The sequence below is a fragment of the Seriola aureovittata genome, chromosome 17, assembly GCF_021018895.1.
Source record: "Seriola aureovittata isolate HTS-2021-v1 ecotype China chromosome 17, ASM2101889v1, whole genome shotgun sequence".
NCBI lineage: Eukaryota > Metazoa > Chordata > Actinopteri > Carangiformes > Carangidae > Seriola > Seriola aureovittata.
This window is the reverse complement of record NC_079380.1, coordinates 11,117,125-11,136,350: the sequence shown is the minus strand read 5'-3', so window position 1 is coordinate 11,136,350 and position 19,226 is coordinate 11,117,125. Positions and strand designations below refer to the sequence as shown.

Genomic DNA, 19,226 nt, shown 5'->3' with positions numbered 1-19,226 from the left:
TACGCTAATTATGACAATTTAACTCTTTGTTATAGTTCATTTAATTACTATCATGCTTTCAGTACCATTTTCACCAGTTAATCTCATCTGACTTTATATTTTAAGTATGTTTGTATATATTGTTTTTCTTTACATTGTTTTCATAGTTTTTTGTTTGACCTCAATTCCTTATTCATTAATTATAACCAGCCAAAATGAACCCTCTGTACAAATGTAAAAAATCTTTTGTATCCTGTTGATAGAGTTTATCACAACAGTGGCAGTCTTGTTTATCTCAGGCATATGCCTGCTTGCACCACGTAATGACAATGTGGGGGGTTTAAAATGCAAACGTGAACTTTAAGTAAAGTGTTAGATCATAAGGCTGAACATGTACACCTTTCACATACCCGTGAAAAAGATCATCCCTCTCCATGTTGAGGATTATGTTTTCATCTGGGATTACAGATGGTAATATTAAGAACGGGGCACTGGTTGGGTCTTAATGGCAATGGGTTAATACTCAGGACTTAACTCTATTTAAAAGCCTTCCACCAAGCCGTTTCCAGTACACATTTGGACTGGCATCAATCATCATCATTTCCATTGCTATACAGTAGTTATGTTCAAGAAGTATTGAATGGATTCTCTGTTGTTTACAGGAAGTACTTTTATGTAACTTTCTGTACTAATTCACAGTTGCTCTCGCTTTCAGTTGGGAACCTTTTCTCTTTTTTGTATTATTTTTTATAATAGCAGCTGCTGAAATGGAATCAAAATCGGACACTACCAACACTGTGGAGGTAGGTCCTTTGTAGCATAAGATTCATTTTTACTTTTGATGTTTGGTTCTTATTTTTGATTCTCATTGTATATAATTAAGTAAGGGTTAGTTCGAGAAAGTAATCAAGTCAAGAGAAGTAAATATTCTGTTGTATTGTCTGTTGTATTTATTCTTCTGCATAGTATGTATTTTATCATAATGTAATATATCGTAATTGACATTTTGATGTTACATTCATATTTTACATTGATCCCAATCATGGGCTCCACAAATTTTGCTGTGATATGGAAAGTGTGAAAAGGAATAATTATTATTCTGTTAAGATTTACATTAGGCGATAAGCCACAATGGTCTGGGATAACTGATTTAGTGCCAAGGCCAACAACATTGCCTATAACCTGACATAGTTCATATATATTATTTCAATATTTGCTCATTCTTTTGTCCCATGGTCAACAGGAATCTCCAGAACAGGAGCAGATCCTCAACATAATGAGTTTCACACAGCGGGGACGAATGGATGAACAGCGCTGCACCTTGAGTCCTGTTAAAACAGCACAAATCAAAACTACAGGTTGGGACAGTAAACACACAGATCCCATTGGCATTGTATGTGTCCTTTTATAGATTGATTGTTGATGCTTTCACCCCTGTCCCCCATAGGTTCAAACCATGAGTTGTCGTCCCATACCTCAGACAACAAGCAGGGACAGCGCCTTGATGACCTCAAGGTGTCATTGCCAGGGTTTAACAGCAAGGTACTTTGCTTTAGGTTGTAAAGGGCTGAGTGCAAGTCCCTTCACAGTTGGTGTAATGAATAAGTGACTGAAGTCTACTCCAAAATGTGACTTGTTTTCTAAGGGACCTCAGAGTGATAACCATCACGGCTCTGCACCTCAGATCTCTGTGACCGAGAGTACTCCAGATAGAAACAGGAAAGTTCTCTTACCAGCCAACCAATTACAGGTTCCCTCTCAGAGTGACTGCTCCAATTCCATAAAGGTCTGTTCTGTTCCATTATGTCAATCTGATTCCTATAATCATTAAAGATTTCTTATACTGACTTGTGTTATTAAATGTTATTCATCCTCATTTGGTCAAATCTCACTGTATTTGTGTAATAGGAAGAATCACCGGATGAACAACAAAAGTTCATGAAAATGATCAGCCATGGACAGCGTGGACGTATGGATGACCAGCGCTGTTCCTTAAATCCTAGCAAGAGTGCTCCTTGCACACCTAAACAAACAGACAGAAAGGTTGCTTCAGGTACATTAAAACTCATTGTATTCAAAATCTCTTTCTCTGCAGACATTTCCAGATGTGTGTTGCAGTTTTTGCAATTGTGATTTTTAGATTCAGGTTCAAACAAGTTGCATTTTCAGTTTTAAAGTTCATTGTCCACATAGTTCCTTAACAATTTCACTGGTTTTCATATTTCATCTTCTCTAGTTCAAGATACTGAAATGTTATTCAACCTCTTGACCAACACTCAGAGCCAACGGCTCGACGACCAGAGAGTTTCTCTTCCGTCATTACCAGGATTACAGAAAGACAGAAATGACACATCTACTGCAGGAGGAGATTCAAACTACTTGTGTTACATGGTCTCTAAAGTCCAGGTTGGAACTTCTCATTTCAAAGAACAAAATATTTTAAATTTTTAACAGCAATTGATGAAAGTACTAAAATACTATAGTACTGTTGGCTTTGATTTTAAATGTTGCACAAATATGAAACTAGATTATGAACAAAATATTACACAAATAAAACATAATTTGTAGGATGCCACAAAAAGCCAAACAGCCATAACTTTACAGACTCTTGTAGTTTGGATGTACAATGCTTCAAAATCTTTTTTTCATGGAAACATCATGTCAAAGCTTGTTATTATCTTCAGCATTTACTCAATGCTCTTTGGAACTTTTGGTGTTAAAAAAGACGACCTCTTGACCAAAAAGGCTAAGGCATCCTGACCTAATGCCTTTTCAGGGTTCCAGAATGGATGACCAAAGGTGCTCGCTACCTCAAATCCGAACCCCGGACAGCCAGTCTTCACCTAAAAAGGATGTGTCTGGTTTAAGCCCTCCACGCTCAGCCTCCTTCAGCCCCAGTTCAGACATAGAACGACCAAAGAGCAAAGATAAAGCATCTCAAAAACAGGTATATTCTCAAGTCACTGCTATCATTTCTAAACCCAGGAGATAAATTACAATAAATTACAACATCCACATATTAAAACATTAAAGTCTTAAGTTCTGCAATCTGAATATTGATTTCTGTTTGCATATAATTTATTTTTCACATTTTTACTTCACTGACTTACAGAGGTACTTTACACTTTTTAGGTCTTGACTGCAACTGATCAGGAAGATTTTTTTAACCTAATGAGTCATTCCCAGCGTGGGCGAATGGATGAACAACGATGTGTCTTAAATGTTACTCCCCAGTCCACACCGAAACACAAGCCCAGTCAGAGCACCATGCCCAAAGGTTTGAATCCAAACAAGTTTGTCTTTTTTTCTTGCATTTAATGTTCTTAAAATGACAATTTCATTGCATTTTCATGTGTGCTGATATGTCTCTTCCTAGGTCCAGATTCTGAAAAGTTCCTCAACCTGCTGGCCAACTCTCAAGGCCGACGGCTTGATGACCAGCGAGTGTCTCTTCCTTCATTGCCAGGGATACAGAATGGTGGTACCACATCAACATCAACTGCGGCAGAGATGGATGCAAGCTACCTGTGTTACATGGTCTCCAAAGTCCAGGTTTGCCCCATAAATAGCATGTTGTAAAAACCATTGTGTCTTTTTCATTTTGTTCCACAATGTCTTTACATGTTTCTTTTTATAGATATAGATTATTTTTAACAATGCATCCAGGTGCTTTGATCCAACATTTCAACAGTGAATCACATTTTACTCCTACAGGGATCTAGGATGGATGAACAAAGATGTTGTGCACCCCAAATCCTCCAGAATCCCAAATCAGACACATCTGATGAAACTCCCCGGACGTCTGCCTCTTTAAACCGTGACAAAACCGACCAACATCAGCAGGTGACATGTCATGCTGCTCAATACACAGCTTATAGTTTTGCCAGTGTGTCTATTGTCTTGATCCCTTAAAAAATTGTAGTTCTTTCATTTTGTCCTCTTTACTTTTTTCAGTGGCTGCCTCCAATGGCCAAGTTGTTTGTCCCACTTCTCATTGCATTTCTTTCTTTAAATCTTTTTCAGGACTCAACTCCAGCTGAGCAGGAGAAGTTTTTCAAAATAATAAGTAAGGCACAGGGTGGACGTATGGATGAGCAACGTTGCTCTTTACAACCGGGCAAAAGTAACCCTGCCACCCCCACACACAATGGAAGTGCTTTGAATAACGTACCCACAGGTCAGAAAAACACACAAGGCACGAAAAGGTCAAGTATGTGTTTTCTGCCACTGAAATGTCACGGAGATAACTCTTAGCTCTTCGTAACAGGTGCAGAGACTGATGCATTCTTCAAAATCCTTGCCTCCAGTCAGGCACGACGGCTAGACGATCAGCGTGTTTCACTTCCTACCCTGCCAGGCATAAGTGGGAATTCTGAACGAAAAGAAAATACAAAGTCTGGGAATCCAGTGAGTAACACAACTTATTGGTAGTGTGGAAATAAATGAATATTGTCAAATGTTGCTAAATGTTATTTGTAACATGCCCACAAAGTGAATGGTATGCAGATCATGATTTGTTTTGTGTCAGTGTGCAGGCAAATTGTTGTGACTACAGTACTATAATTCATGGCAGAAACATACTGCATACCACAAGTCCCCCCTATAGAATAGCTCAGCTGAATAGATTTTTTAGGAGTACCTTTACATCTCGAAATTAAGTTAGGTTATTATGTTAAGTAGAAAAGTATGTTAACATCAAAATGTTTCCCTTATAAACAGCTTTATGTCCATTTAATAAATCACAGCTATTATGGTGGAATATTTGACGACTCAACTGCCTTTTGTTTTCATTTTTCTTCTGCAAGGCTCGTCCACCACACATCACTGTTGCTGAGAGTACACCAACAACACCAAGGAAGGACTATTCCAGACCTACCTCTCAACCCCAAATGGCTAATGCAGCATATGGCTCCCCCAGTGTCCTGCCAAAATCTGCTTCGTTTACGCCTGAAACAGAATATCAGAAGAATCTAAATTCCCCAGGACAGGTAATTTTTCTTTTTCATTAGTAGTGTGACTTCTGGGAGAGAGAAAAAAAAACTTTTTTATAGTTTAAAATGTATTGTTCTGTAACGATTTTCACTGAAGGACACCAAACAGATAAAAGTGAAAACACTTGACACTTAAGTAAGCAAAGAACTTGGGTCCAGCTTGTAATGATTTGAATAATAACTCCATGTAGTTTGCAAATAATAAATTAAAAAAGCTAAACAAGATTTACTGAAACACTTTGTATTGAACAATGATTTTTTTTTTTTTGTTTGTTTTTTTACAGGTGACAGTGAGGGTGTCCATGAGTTTCACACCACAGCAGGTAAGACAGACAGACAGACAGACAGACTGACTTTCTTTATTTTTCTTTATTTCTTTATTTCTTTATTTCACTTGATCCAGTGAGGGAAATTGTTACAGCAGACTGGGGTTAAAAATGAAAACCCACAGCTGTTGAATGTGTGTAGAGCCAGATATTCATACTCAAAATATATAAAATATACAATATAAACATCAAAAACAGCATTTAATAAAAATAAGAATACGAATAATATATACAGCAGGATGGTGTGCAATTAATAAAGGTTGGGGTGCAATAAGAACTGTGCAAAATGACAGTGTATAATAAATGCAGTAAAAGTATAATATAGACAAATGGTGGTGCAGCAGTGTGTTCACCTGTCATACCAAGGTGAGTTATTGTAGTGTTATGGGGAAAGGTAGGAATGATTTCTGGAAATGTTCTTTGTGACAGGTTATTGTCTTAATAAAAGGTGTGTGGCTTCATCAATGCTTATTTGACTCTTTTATCTCTCAAAGGGACGGGAGAATGATGATCAGCCATGTACATTCCCAGAGGTCTTTCTCACTCTAGGAGCCCCAGGAGATAACCTTGTGATTCCTCTGAGCCCAGGACCTGGAAGACCCCTGTCCTTCAACTTAAACCTTGTCCCAAAAGAAGATGTTAAGTCCAGGCACTGCTCTCCAAGCCATGCAAGTCCCAGGAAAGCCCGCTCAAGACCATCATCTCCCAACCCAGGTGCAACCTGTAAAGCATATACTGTAAGTTCATGCACAGATGAACAGGGGGAGCTTGTGACCAGCCCCATCAGTCCAGATGAAGACTGCTTCTCTCTGATTGAGAAGATTCATACAGCCCAGATGCAGAAAGGAGGGCAGAAATATAAAGGGGATCCTGGAAAGGGGAGGGAAAAGGCAGACCAAGGAAAGGGAAAGGGGGGTGGAAAGAAAGATAGAAAGGATGGTGGCAATAAACAATAGTCAGGTATGCAACACTGTAAATCATCTATTGAGGAGAACAATAGAGGTCAAATGTGAGCTGCCAGTAATTGGCTTGGACTGTAACTAATGCAACAATGTTTATAAAATTGTATTTTTGCTATTCATATGCCCACACTGATATATATATATATATATATATATATATATATATATTGTGTAAACAGCTGTGGTGTAGGTGAGATGTAAATGTAAATGCAGTGTATGCACTTAAAGATATTACTACTTTAGCTGCTTATCCAAAGAGAGAAACTCTAGGTAGGCTGCAATTAAACCCGCAACTCTAGCAAACTGTGTGAAACTGAAAAAGCAGTATAACAATAAAAAATAAAAATACCTTAATTAAACCTGATTGCCAGTTCATGTTTGCTCTTGATTAGTTGACCCCCATGATTGACAAATGAGCTTAGAGCCTACCTGTACCATTTTACTACAACACCTGTTTTCTATAAATCGCTGGTGCATCTCAACTACAGCACATGATGGAAAAGATGTGTAACATTTGCTCTTAACTGAACTTGCAGCTATATGATTAGCAACAATTTGTCAGTTTGGTCATCATAAATGACACATATTGTTTTAATAGTGTTATCCAACTGTTACCTAAAGTAACTTGGTTATGTAAGTTAAGTATGACAGACAAGTAAAAAAGAAAAAGGAACACAGGACATTTTTAACATTTATTGAAGATTTACACAAGAAAATTCTCAAGCGCTCATATTGTATGAACTTGATTGAAAAGCCTCAGCTGGAAACTTGTATCTCATTCAGCAGAGTCACTTCCCTGAAAGTAAATCAGATAATTAGAACTTGTAGATAGTGTTTGTTGGGATGTACTATCATAGCAATATGGTAACATTTACTATATACTGATGAAAAAAGCATTTTATGGAATGAGAAAACCAGAAATAAAGCTTTATACAGAGTGATGTTGATCTGTTATCAGCAAAATAGCTTGTGGAAAAGCATACTGCAACTAGTCATTTCTTTCAGAGGTCATTATGTAGTACTCATGGTTAATACATGACACTATCAAAGAGAATGTAAAGATACCTTTCCAACATCACGGCTCTTGGCTCTCATCTTGTTGACCTGGGACTCAGCAATGTCAGCGCGCTCCTGAGCTTCCTCTAACTCGTGCTGGACCTTCCTGAGTTTGGACATGTGAGTGTTGGCCTGCTCCTCCTGTGAAGTTATATAAATTAATTTGTTAATGGTGATATCATTTTTAATTCAACTGTAAATGATTGGTCATATGAATGTAGTTGACTCACAGCCTCCTCAGCCTGTCTCTTGTAAGCCTTGACTTTGAGCTGCAGCTTGTCCACCAGATCCTGGAGTCTATGCACATTCTTCTTGTCCTCCTCAGTCTGTACAAATTAAGAATTGTCACTTAAGGAATGTTGTAGCAGAATCAAGCAGTTATTATGGCAGTAATTATGGTTTACCTGGTAGGTCAGCTCCTTCACTCTCCTCTCATATTTGCGGACTCCTTTAACAGCATCAGCTCCACGTCTCTGTTCAGCTTCAATTTCAGCCTCCAGTTCACGCACCTGTAATGTGTTTATTAAAAAAATCAAAGTTTTCTGAAAATATTCGAGTGCAGAGAAAGTAAGGCAGAGTTTTTCTATGCATTTTAAAGTGTATTTTTCATTCTTACACTAATCTGTGAGCATTATATACAGATCATACCCTGGACTCCAGTTTCTGGAGCTGCTTCTTGCCACCCTTCATGGCGAGGTTCTCAGCCTCATCCAGACGATGCTGCAGGTCCTTGACTGTGACCTCCAGGTTCTTCTTCATCCTCTCCAGGTGAGCACTGGTATCCTGCTCCTTCTTCAGCTCCTCAGCCATCATGGCAGCCTGAAATTATAAAATGTTTTCCAATTAATTCATAATCAATAGGAAAGTAAGTAAACTTAACATCATCAGTGCATGTAGTAGACCAAAAAGATAACATAAGAGAGTTGTAGATTTAAACTCACATCAGTGATGGCCTTTTTGGCCTTGTCCTCAGCATTTCTTGCTTCCTGAACAGCATCATCCACCTCACCCTGAATCTGCACAAGGTCAGCCTCCAGCTTCTTCTTGGTGTTCAGAAGACTGGTGTTCTGAATGTTTAAGACAAGTCATGTTTAATATAATTTATATAACGTATTTTCAAGAACACTAGTTTCTTTAGAATGAATGGAAAGAAACCTGAGAGTGAAGCAGTCCGACACGCTCACTAGCATCAACCAGCTCCTGCTCAGCCACTTTGCGTCCTCTCTCTGTCTGCTCCAGAGCGGCTCTCAGCTCCTCAATCTCAGCAATCATCAGGCCATTTCTGCGCTCCACCATGACAACCTGCTCCTTCATGTCTTCCTGTCCTCTGACAGCATCATCAAGGTGCAGTTGGGCATCCTGACAACATAAAAAGTGTTGATATTAACTTTCTCTACTTTCCAACAGTTTATTTAATTCAGCAATTGCACAAAACTCACCTTGAGCTGTCCCTGGACATTCCTCAGTTGTTTCTGTGCTTCAGCAGCCTGCCTGTTGGCATGGCTCAGCTGAATCTCCATCTCATTCAGGTCTCCCTCCATCTTCTTCTTGATTCTCAGGGCATCATTTCTGCTCCTGACCTCTGAATCAAGAGTGCTCTGCATGGAGTCAATCACCCTCTGGCTGTTCCTCTTGATCTGCTCCATCTCCTCATCCTTCTCTGCCAGCTTCCTGTCAACCTCACCCTTGAACTGGTTGAGCTCAAGCTGAATACGGAGAATCTTGGACTCCTCATGCTCCAGTGTGCCCTGCAAGAAAAGTCAGCTAAGTATAACTACATACCAAAATGAGTACTTTGTCAGTATGACAAAACAAATTTGAAATTAATTTCTTAATTTCTTAAAAGACTAATGCCATAGAGCACCATCAGAGCAACAGTAAATTAATTGTTGCAATGACAAACAAATGAAAAGTAAGAGGTAATACCTCTGCTTCCTCCAGGGCAGTCTGAATTTCCGCCTTCTCACTTTCTATAGTCTTCTTGGCTTTCTCCAGCTCATGGATGCTCTTTCCAGTCTCACCAATCTGTTCAGTCAGGTCTGAGATCTCCTCTACAGAGAAAATATAAAGTTCACCATTGTTAGACACCTCACAGCTGGTAATAAATTATTATTTGCATTTAACGTAGATAACAGTTGACATACGCTGCAGGTTCTTGTTCTCTCTCTTCATGGTCTCCAGCTGATCCAGAGCCTCCTCATAAGAGTTCTTCATCTTGAACAGTTCAGTGCTGAGAGAGCGAGCCTCCTTCTGGGCTCCTTCCAGCTCTGCCTGGCCCTCCTCATACTTCTGTTTCCATTCTGCAAGGACCTAGATTTGTATAGGTTAATTAAATGATTGATTACTACTTCAGGTATGTGTTCTTCAGATAAAATTGGTTTTGATTTCCAGTTGAAATATTTACCTTATCAAAGTTCCTCTGCTTCTTGTCAAGGTTGGCAGCCAGACTATTTGCTCTCTCCACATCAATCATGAGGTCCTCCACCTCACCCTGCAGCCTCTGCTTGGTCTTCTCCAAAGACGCACACTTAGAGTTGACAGCCTCAATGGATTCCTCAGCGTCCTGCAGGCGTTGGGCAAGCTTTTTCCTGCAGTGAACAATGTGTTTGTATTTAGTTATACAAAAATAATAATGAATGGTAAAATATTGAGTTAAAAAAGCATTTATTTGTTAAAAAGTGGAAAGGATTCATGTACTTGGCCTCCTCCAGCTCCTCAGTGCGCTGGATAGCATCAGTCTCATATTTGGTTCTCCACTGAGCCACCTCACTGTTGGCCTTGGACATTCCTCGCTGCAGCTCAGCCTTGGCCTCCTGCTCCTCCTCAAACTGCTCTCTGAGCATGTCACAGTCATGGCGGGCTGACTGAACAGCATGGGCCAGGGCATTCTTGGCCTGTGAATTTATCATAAAAAGCATGAAAGTATTAATTAATTCTGTTAACATACTATAGTACATACCCAAAACACAGAACATAAAAAACAAATTAATGTTTTTTAATCAGTGTCTAATGTATCAAATTCAGTTTACGTTTAAGTAAGGGGCTTCACTTATGCAGTCAATTTTTAACAGTGGTTTACAGTGTATAGATCTGTCTTTCACCCAGGTTTCTAACCAGCCATGCCTGAGATGTCACTGGAGATATCATACTTGATAAATAGATAGACACCCTTTGCACATGTTGCATTACAAAGTGGATAATACAAATGTAAGATCTTCGTACCTTCACTTCTTCCTCAATGTGTCTCTTAAGCTCTTCAATCTGCTGAGTGTACGCCTGTTTGCCTCTGGTGAGCTGGGAAATGAGAGCTTCCTTCTCCTCAAGCTGGCGAGCAAATTCACCTGAATGAACAAGAGTAAGAATAGGATTTGAGTGTCTTTTTTCATACCTAAAATATAGTTGAAAGTGCTTTCCATTATACCACAACATTGTCAGTTTTCTTTAAATAGTACTACATACATTACATAACAACAGGTAACAAAACATTATAACCTGTAACATGGGATTTCCATAACCATGCTTTTCATTACCTACAACAGTTAAACGTCAATTATTTGAATAATTACTATACCTGTACAAATCAAAGTAAACCAGTTTAAACATTGCAATACTTTGTATCTGAACTAATTAATCTAGTATTACACATTTTGCATGTTAGGATACACACCGTTCTCTGTTTGCAGTCTTGCCCTCTGTGCACTCATGTCATTGAGCTGGCGAACGTTTTCGTCATTTTTGGATTTAATTTCACTTAATTGATCTTCAAGAGTACGGCACATTTTCTCCAGATTACCCTGTAATTAACATTTAATTGACGTGATCATTATTTGGATATTCGGAAAACTGAAATTGTAAGTGGTTGTAGTTTTTTTTCCTTTATTTATTTAAACTATTGAAAAATACAGTATACTTTTGCTTTGGCAACAGCCTCCATGTTGCTGGAGAGGTCGTCAATCTCCATCTTGTACTCGCTCTTCTCCTTCTCCAGCTTCTGCTTGACACGCTGGAGGTTGTCAATCTGCTCTCCCAGCTCTGCAACACTATCAGCCTGCTTCTTGCGAAGAGCTGCTGCAGTAGCTTCATGCTGCAGGGTTGACTCTTCAAGGTCACGACGAAGTTTCTGGAACTCAGCCTCACGTTTCTTGTTCATCTCAATCTGAGCGGCTGTTGCTCCACCAGCTTCCTCAAGCCTCTCACTGATCTCCTCCAGCTCCCTGGAGAGGTCAGCCCTCTGCTTCTCAACCTTAGCCCGAGCAGCCCTCTCAGCTTCAATCTCTTCCTCCAGCTCCTCAATGCGAGCCTACATTTGATGATGGTAACATCAGGAACGCTTATTGACTAGAAGATTTTGTTTTTGTTTCACTGAGTTTACAATTTATGTAAAATAATGTTACCTGGAGTTCCTTGATCTTCTTCTGAAGCTGAGCACCCAGGGACTGTTCATCCTCAATCTTGCTGAGGAGCTGGCTTATCTCAAAGTCTTTCCTTGATGGGGAGACCAAGAAAGCTTTCATTGTCATAGTTTATACTGTTGTTGTAGTGTAATGTGTGAGATGCTGAAAAGAGAATTGATCAGCTAAAACAAAGAAAAACCTACTTCTTGATTTTCTCATCAGATTGCTGCTTGTCATTCTCCAGATCCATGATGGATTCCTGGGCCAGTTTCAGATCTCCCTCAAGCTTCCTCTTGGCTCTCTCAAGGTCCATGCGGAGCTTCTTCTCTTGCTCCAGTGATCCCTCAAGCTATGAAATAATGGCTTTTAATGATTGTTGATTTGAGGCATTTTGGCTATATAACACCAATACCAAGAATCATTTGTGTCATTACTTGGCAAAATCACAAAGACAAAGCAATTGTTTTCTTACATCGTCCACTTGCTGTTCCAGCTTTGTCTTGGACTTGGTCAGAGTGTTGACTTTATCTTCCTCTGCCTGGAGATCATCCAGTGTTTGCTGGTGGGCCTCTTGGAGTGCTTTCTTCTCCTTGCTTAACTTGGCAATAGACTCATCTTGAGATGCCATCTCCTCTGTGAGGTTTTTCACCTGAAAATGGTGCGAAAGGTTTAATATTCCCCCCAAAACATTTAATACATTAAAATGTAAAAGAATGCACAAGAATACAATTCAATTTGTATGTAAAGAATAGTGAAAATAAAATGAACCTTGTTCTCTGTGGCATGTTTCTCCTTCTCCACTTTAGCCAAGGTGAGCTCCAAGTCATCAATGTCCTTCTTCAGCTCAGAGCATTCATCCTCCAGCTTCCTCTTCTTGGCAGTCAGCTCAGCATTGATTTCCTCTTCATCCTCCAGTCTCTCAGTTGTCTCTTTGAGTTTGGCCTCGAGCTGGATCTTGCTCTTAATGAGCCCTTCACACCTTTCCTCAGCATCTGATAGGTTCTCACCTTCCTATAGTTTGAGCATATATGTGGTATTATTAGTATTTAGACACACACAGAACATCTGACTGAAAAGGATCTGACTGTATAGTTTTTTTTTTTTCAATTGACCCAATGTCACTTATATTTCTGTTCTCTACTCACAGATGCTACTTGCAGTTGCAGGTCATTCTTCTCCTGAAGCAAGGAAACCATTTTCTCCTCCAGTTCCTTCTTCTTGGCCAGGGCAGTAGCCAGGTCTGATTGCATCTTCCCATAGTTCTCCTTCATTTGAGCCAACTCCTTCTCAGTCTCAGCACTCTTCAAAAGAGGCTTGATTTTGAAGTACAGATGCATCCATGGCCAGTTTTTCACATTCATGAATGAACGGATGTTGTACTGAATGGTGAAGATAGCGTCTCTACAAAAATGACATTTATTAGTGTATAACTGTTGTTTTGTTTTACATCACAGACTGGAATATGAGGAGCAATTCAGTATAGTGCACAATAATCCTACCTCCTCTCCATCATCTTAACAAACTCCTTCCTCATGAGGTATCCTCTGCAGAGCGCCTGAGTCATGGTCACCAGCGCAGCCAGTTTCTCATCCCTCATCTCCTCCAGGGTACCGAGCAGACCAGCTTTGAAGAACACCTATGGAAATCAATTGTCAGTACACATGGATATTACAGAATGTATACACTTAATAGCTTCTGTTATTGTCCGTAGACTTGTACCTTTGTGTGCCCAAACTTGTACTGAGTGTGGTCCACATCAATGGAGCCCAGCAGCTTCTCTGACGCTTTCTTGTTGTCAATGAACTGTCCCTCAGGGATGACACTGGCATTCAATACTTTGTATCTACAAGACAAAATGATATTGTTACTTGTATTTTGCTTTCATATCTTCCTTGTGTTAACCACCACAATGCCTCATCTGAAATCAGCCTGACTTTCATATAATGAAAACTGTAGACACCTCTGCTTGAAGTCACCATAGAGGATTCTGCTGGGGAAGCCCTTTCTGCAGATTCTGATTCCTTCCAGCACACCGTTACACCTCAGTTGGTGGATGACCAAAAAGTTCTCCATAAGACCTGAGAGTTTCAAATTCATATAGTTTAAAATATTTATTTGTAACACAGTGTAACATAAAATTCAAAAAGCAGGTCTCTGGGCTTCTTACCTGGGGTCTTTGTTTCATTGGGAATCAGGCAACGCACAAAGTGAGGATGAGTGCTCCTCAAGTTGGTCATCAGCTTGCCCAAGTTCTCCTGTGGATCCCAATTGTAAGATAATAGGTCAAACATCATATCAAGATGAGGTTTTGAAATGTTACCCAAAATATGTGAAACGATACATACCCTGAAAAGAGCAGACACAGTCTGGAAGGAACCACCCTTCTTCTTTCCACCACCCTTCTTGCCACCAGAAGCATCTGTTTTTTAGAACAAAATACCACCAAATATTTAAGTCTTTATTCATTTTCCTGGCTTATTCCCTGGAAACCAGATACTTAATTTACCAACTGAATTAGCACATTGTCCCACTGTAGTTACTGTATTAGTTTCTTACCATCACCTGAAGAATGAGATGCATACAGGTAGCAAAGCAGTTTGTTTGAAGACTTCTGGTAAAGCTGAACAACTGAGTCGTTCAGCGGGTCCTTGTTCTTGTCCAGCCAGCCACTGATATTGTAGTCCACTGTACCAGCATAGTGCACCAGGGAGAAGTGAGCCTCAGCCTTGCCCTTTGCTGGTTTTGGCTTCTCAAAGGCCTTGGTTTTGCCAAGATGCTGATCATGCAGCTTGTTCTTGAAAGAGGTGTCTGTAGCCTTGGGGAACATGCACTCCTCTTCAAGAATGGAGAAGATGCCCATTGGCTGAAAGGAAATAATATTAAAAAGAATTAACAATTTAGCATGCACTCAGTAAACAGGATTTTAGCTCAACCTGACAGAGCTGACAGTCTTACCTTCTCAATAAGCTCAATGCAGGCGGCCAAGTCCATACCGAAGTCAATGAATTCCCAATGAATGCCTTCTTTCTTGTACTCCTCTTGCTCCAGGACAAACATGTGGTGGTTGAAAAACTGTTGCAGTTTCTCATTGGTGAAGTTGATGCAGAGTTGCTCCAAGCTGTTGAACTGTAATTGTGGAGATATAATCAGTCCCATGGGAAAACATTGTTGACATGTGATGCAACTCAACTGTTCTTCAAATTACTCACATCAAAGATCTCAAATCCAGCGATATCCAACACCCCAATGAAGTACTGTCTTGGCTGCTTTGTGTCCAGCATCTCATTGATACGGACGACCATCCACAAGAACATTTTCTCATAGACAGACTTGCAAAGAGCGCTAACGGAATTGTTGACCTAAAAACAATGGCAACATTTTGAAAACCCTGCTTGGATTTCTAACCAGTCTTTGATATTTGTAGATGTTTCACATTTACTCTTTTTTTGTACCTGTGTAACGGTTTGACCTTTGGTCACCATCTCATTTCCAACCTTGACTCTTGGGTAGCACAAGGCTTTCAGCATATCAGCTGAATTCAGGCCCATGAGGTAGGCGATTTTATCAGCCTCTGATTGAGAGAAAAAAATGTTTCCAGTTAGTTAGTTACAGTTTGTAACTGCTATTTCTTTTCGTTCGTGCAGTTTTTCTGTTAGGAATATATTGTTGATATTTTATATCACCAGACCTTCTTTGTTTCTGCTAGATGTTAATTGACATTCAACCAATATCACCCCTTATTGCAGGAGAGTCATTAAGTTGTGATTACATTCATTCATTCATATTCATACATATAAGTTGTGCAAAAATGTACTTTTTCATGGTTAGGTTTTAGGTTTCCTCGCTGTAATGTGATTTGTTGTAATAAGATGTAATATGATGATGTAATATCACACTATTAATACAATTACCCTCAGTGCCATCTGGTTCAGCCTGCTCCTCACGCTGCTTCTGCTTAAATTTCATGTTACCATGATGCATCACAGCTCCAGTCAGCTTATAGATGCCAACCTTCTCCTCAGCACTGAAGCCCAAGATGTCAATAGCGGTCTGCAATTCATGCACAGCAAATCCTTTTAGAAAATCACTTATTCTGACATTTATCTGTTATTATTCAAAATACTATCAACTTACATCTGTTGCAATGAACTCCTCCACATCATTGATGCTTTTGACAGTGATTTCACCATGACTGATCATTGGGTAGTCATAGGGGTTGGTGGTGATTAGAAGGGCCTCTGGAAGAAAGTAGAAGAAATGCATAAGTTGGCACTTACTCTTATTTTACTTTTTGTTATTTGTTTGAGTGTCATAACATACCCAGGAGCTCCGGCTTGTGGCCTGTCATCAGCTGATAGAAGATATGGTAGCTCCTCTCAGCAGACAACTGGAAGGTGACACGTGACTTCTCCAGCAGATCTGTGAGTCATTGTTAGATATAAAGATTTGTTGATGAATGTGCGTCAAATAATGCAAGACCCTACACTAACTAATGTTGTCAACTACAAAAGGAAATAAACTAGAACTTACATGTTTCAATATCAGCTGAGGCCAGCTTTCCACTAGAGCCAAAGTGAATTCTGATGAATTTACCCTGAACATATACCAGAAAATGTCAGTTTGACTCACAGTATTTTTAAGAAATTATGTGAAGGTTCATAAAATGATTACTTACAAAACGAGAGGAGTTGTCATTCCTCACAGTCTTAGCATTACCGTAGGCCTCCAGGAGAGGGTTGGCTGCAATGATTTGATCTTCCAGCGAACCCTACAAAGAGTAATTGTGAGGCTGTATAAAATAATCCATCAAATAGCAATCCGCTGTAGCAAAGATTTTTGCCACCAATTTTACCTGTATTTTGCCAGAGCCTGCCTCTGCTTTCTTAGCTCCAGCCACTGCAATTGTTGCAAAGTACTGGATGACACGCTTGGTGTTGACAGTCTTCCCTGCACCAGATTCTCCACTGGGGAATAAAAGGATGATCCTTACTTAGCAATATAGTCACGAAGTTTATAAAAAAATTGTCATTACAAGTTGTGTTATACTCACGTGATAAGGACAGACTGGTTCTCGCGATCTGGAATTCAAGCATACACTCAAGTTAAACCTTTAATTGAGATTCTTCTTTGTCTCATTCACTTAAATTCTGTGGTAAATTTCATCTTACCAGTGAGCATGAACTGGTAGGCATTATCAGAGATGGAGAAGATGTGGGGTGGAGCCTCAATCCTCTTCTTGCCTCTGTATGCATTCACAACCTGAGAGTCATACACAGGAAGCCACTTGTAGGGGTTCACAACGACACAGAACAGGCCGGAGTAGGTCTGTTTGGACCAAAGAGAGAAACATTATCAGTCTGATGCACAGGCTTTACAAATACAACCACACTACATTGTAAGATTGAAGGCTTACGTAGATCATCCATGATGCAAAACGCTCTTTGAGGTTATACAACACAGCAGGCTCGTTGAGGTGGGTCATCATGGCCATGTCCTCAATTTTATCAAACTTGGGAGGGTTCATGGGATGGATGTCATCCTCTTTTACAGTTACTGTCTGAATAGGAAGTACAATAAAGCACAAGAAGAAAATCAATTCATTATTTACTGAGATATCATATATAATATTTAATATTTATAATATTTCCATTAAATGAATCTCAAAAGAAAATATTGTCCAGATGTGTTGGGCAACTGTTATCTATTTGTCTGTCCTTCCTAGATTTATTTGTAGAGTTTCATTTTAGGCATCATTACACTTACCTTTCCTGTAAATGTTTCAACTGTGGCTTTGCCACCCTCTTTTTTGGTGAGTTTACCCTTGAGGTACATCTCATCAGCATCGACCACAAAGTAGGCTGTTTTGGCATCAAATGGAGTGTTCTGAGCCTCAATCCTCTCCCTCTCAGGCTTGCGGAGGTAAATGGCCGCAGGGCCATACTGCTCCATTTCTGCGTCTGTGCTCATGATGGCACCTTAAGCGACTGAAAATAAAGAGAGGTCATACATGATGTATTTCTCTTGTATTTGTTCTAATAAATATCAACATGCTCTTAGTAGACTTTTCACATGAGATATGTTTTGAATTATGTTTTGGATATCATCAAAGGAAAACTATAATTTACCTCCTTTGGCCCCAACAGAAGATTGAATATTGTCAGGTCTGTTCTTTTCACCCTGTTGATAAATTGTCAACCATATTTTAATCAATAGATATTTATCTTGATTTTGAAATACGTATATCACATACATATATAATTTTTTAAAAACTACAAGCTGGCATGACATTTATATATATATTTCCCTTTGTAACACGAATAAATTATTGCAAGTATCATAATAAAATTATGATAATAAACATTCTTGTAAGTATTTTTATCAACGAGAAATTTGTTTTTCACAATATTACTGTACTCACCTGAGTTGGAAGCCTACCAGTTATCGACAGAGTCCTAAGCAGCCTCTTTTATAGAGGGAGGACTGTCTTCTCAGTAGGTGTGCCTTTCTCAATTTGGTCATGTATTCTTGTCATGTTGCCGCTAATCCTGTGACATTGACATTTACAGTGATTATATTGCCTTGTATGCACATTTGTAGCTGTAGGTATTTTTCCCTGCGCCTAAACTAAGAGGTTAGTAAAGACTTAGTAAAATTCTTCTAAAAATTAATTGTTTAATAACATAAACAGTTACTTTTAAACTTAATGTTATATGCATCAATTGTTATATATGATAATATAATAATATATGATATATATAATATAATATATTTAATATATGATCTAATATATGTATATGTTGATATATAATACACATAGACATATATACATATATTAGATTTTCCAACATGGCATAAAAGCTATTGCATTATATATCTGTTATACATGAATTAATAAGAGTAGGATAAATCTTGTTGGTGTTGTTAAATTTGAACTTGAACTTGAAAATGGAACTCCTATATAATATCTTATAATATTAATAAAGATTGATGTTTTAGACTGAAAAGGAACACTGGTTTCAAAATGATGAAACTTACATTAAAAATTATATTTTTTAAAAGGTAAAAATGTTGACTTCATGATTACAATCTCAGTTTGTTAACTGATGTAAAATATGGAGACATTTATTTATTTATTCTATTTATTTAAATAAACTGGTGGAAAAATAAATTTATTTATTTTAAATAAATGTATTTTTCCACCAGTTCTGGAGAAGCACCCAGATGTCACTGGTGTACAGTTGCAGGACATTCACAGGTGTCAGATTTGGTTGTCCAATAACAAAAAGGTCAAGTATTCCATAAAGTAGGGTCAGAGCCATTCCATTCATGGCCACAGATATTAAAAAAATTTGATTTCTTATGATCATATTTGGCTCATATTTTTCTCTTTTCTAAAATGTATGCTAAACTTATTATCACTAATTATTTATAGTTATTATTTTATCATTTCACAGTACAAATCATTACACATAACTCAGTAATTAGTAGAACATTTGTTGGGGATGTAAGAGCTTGGGT

General features: G+C 38.7%; 2 protein-coding genes across 2 annotated transcripts; one reads left to right on the top strand and one right to left on the bottom strand.

Annotated features, from left to right (window-relative positions):
• The first annotated feature begins 689 nt into the window (after positions 1–689).
• Positions 690–7,238, top strand: LOC130185255 (uncharacterized). Its single transcript, XM_056401622.1, has 15 exons — positions 690–782; positions 1,223–1,337; positions 1,427–1,521; positions 1,625–1,765; positions 1,888–2,032; positions 2,216–2,385; positions 2,756–2,926; positions 3,112–3,256; positions 3,356–3,531; positions 3,694–3,822; positions 4,003–4,156; positions 4,247–4,386; positions 4,785–4,967; positions 5,255–5,293; positions 5,791–7,238. The coding sequence occupies exons 1-15, from the start codon at positions 747–749 to the stop codon at positions 6,250–6,252; spliced, it is 2,301 nt and encodes a 766-aa protein (XP_056257597.1). The 5' UTR covers positions 690–746; the 3' UTR covers positions 6,253–7,238.
• Positions 7,034–17,690, bottom strand: LOC130184721 (myosin heavy chain, fast skeletal muscle-like). The gene is made up of 39 exons (XM_056400761.1): positions 17,472–17,690; positions 17,122–17,265; positions 16,877–17,033; positions 16,759–16,786; positions 16,561–16,672; positions 16,384–16,476; positions 16,239–16,302; positions 16,029–16,127; positions 15,843–15,946; positions 15,620–15,758; positions 15,161–15,279; positions 14,918–15,067; positions 14,664–14,834; positions 14,265–14,571; positions 14,054–14,127; positions 13,876–13,963; positions 13,669–13,786; positions 13,428–13,551; positions 13,208–13,344; positions 12,854–13,109; positions 12,477–12,719; positions 12,181–12,357; positions 11,912–12,057; positions 11,709–11,799; positions 11,225–11,614; positions 10,982–11,108; positions 10,537–10,655; positions 10,012–10,208; positions 9,719–9,902; positions 9,459–9,624; positions 9,241–9,365; positions 8,754–9,062; positions 8,470–8,673; positions 8,256–8,381; positions 7,963–8,133; positions 7,719–7,823; positions 7,545–7,640; positions 7,324–7,455; positions 7,034–7,054 (listed from the first exon to the last, which is right to left on the bottom strand). Exons 1-39 carry the CDS (start codon positions 17,673–17,675, stop codon positions 7,034–7,036), a joined length of 5,817 nt encoding a protein of 1,938 aa, XP_056256736.1. The 5' UTR covers positions 17,676–17,690.
• Positions 17,691–19,226: the final 1,536 nt, after the last annotated feature.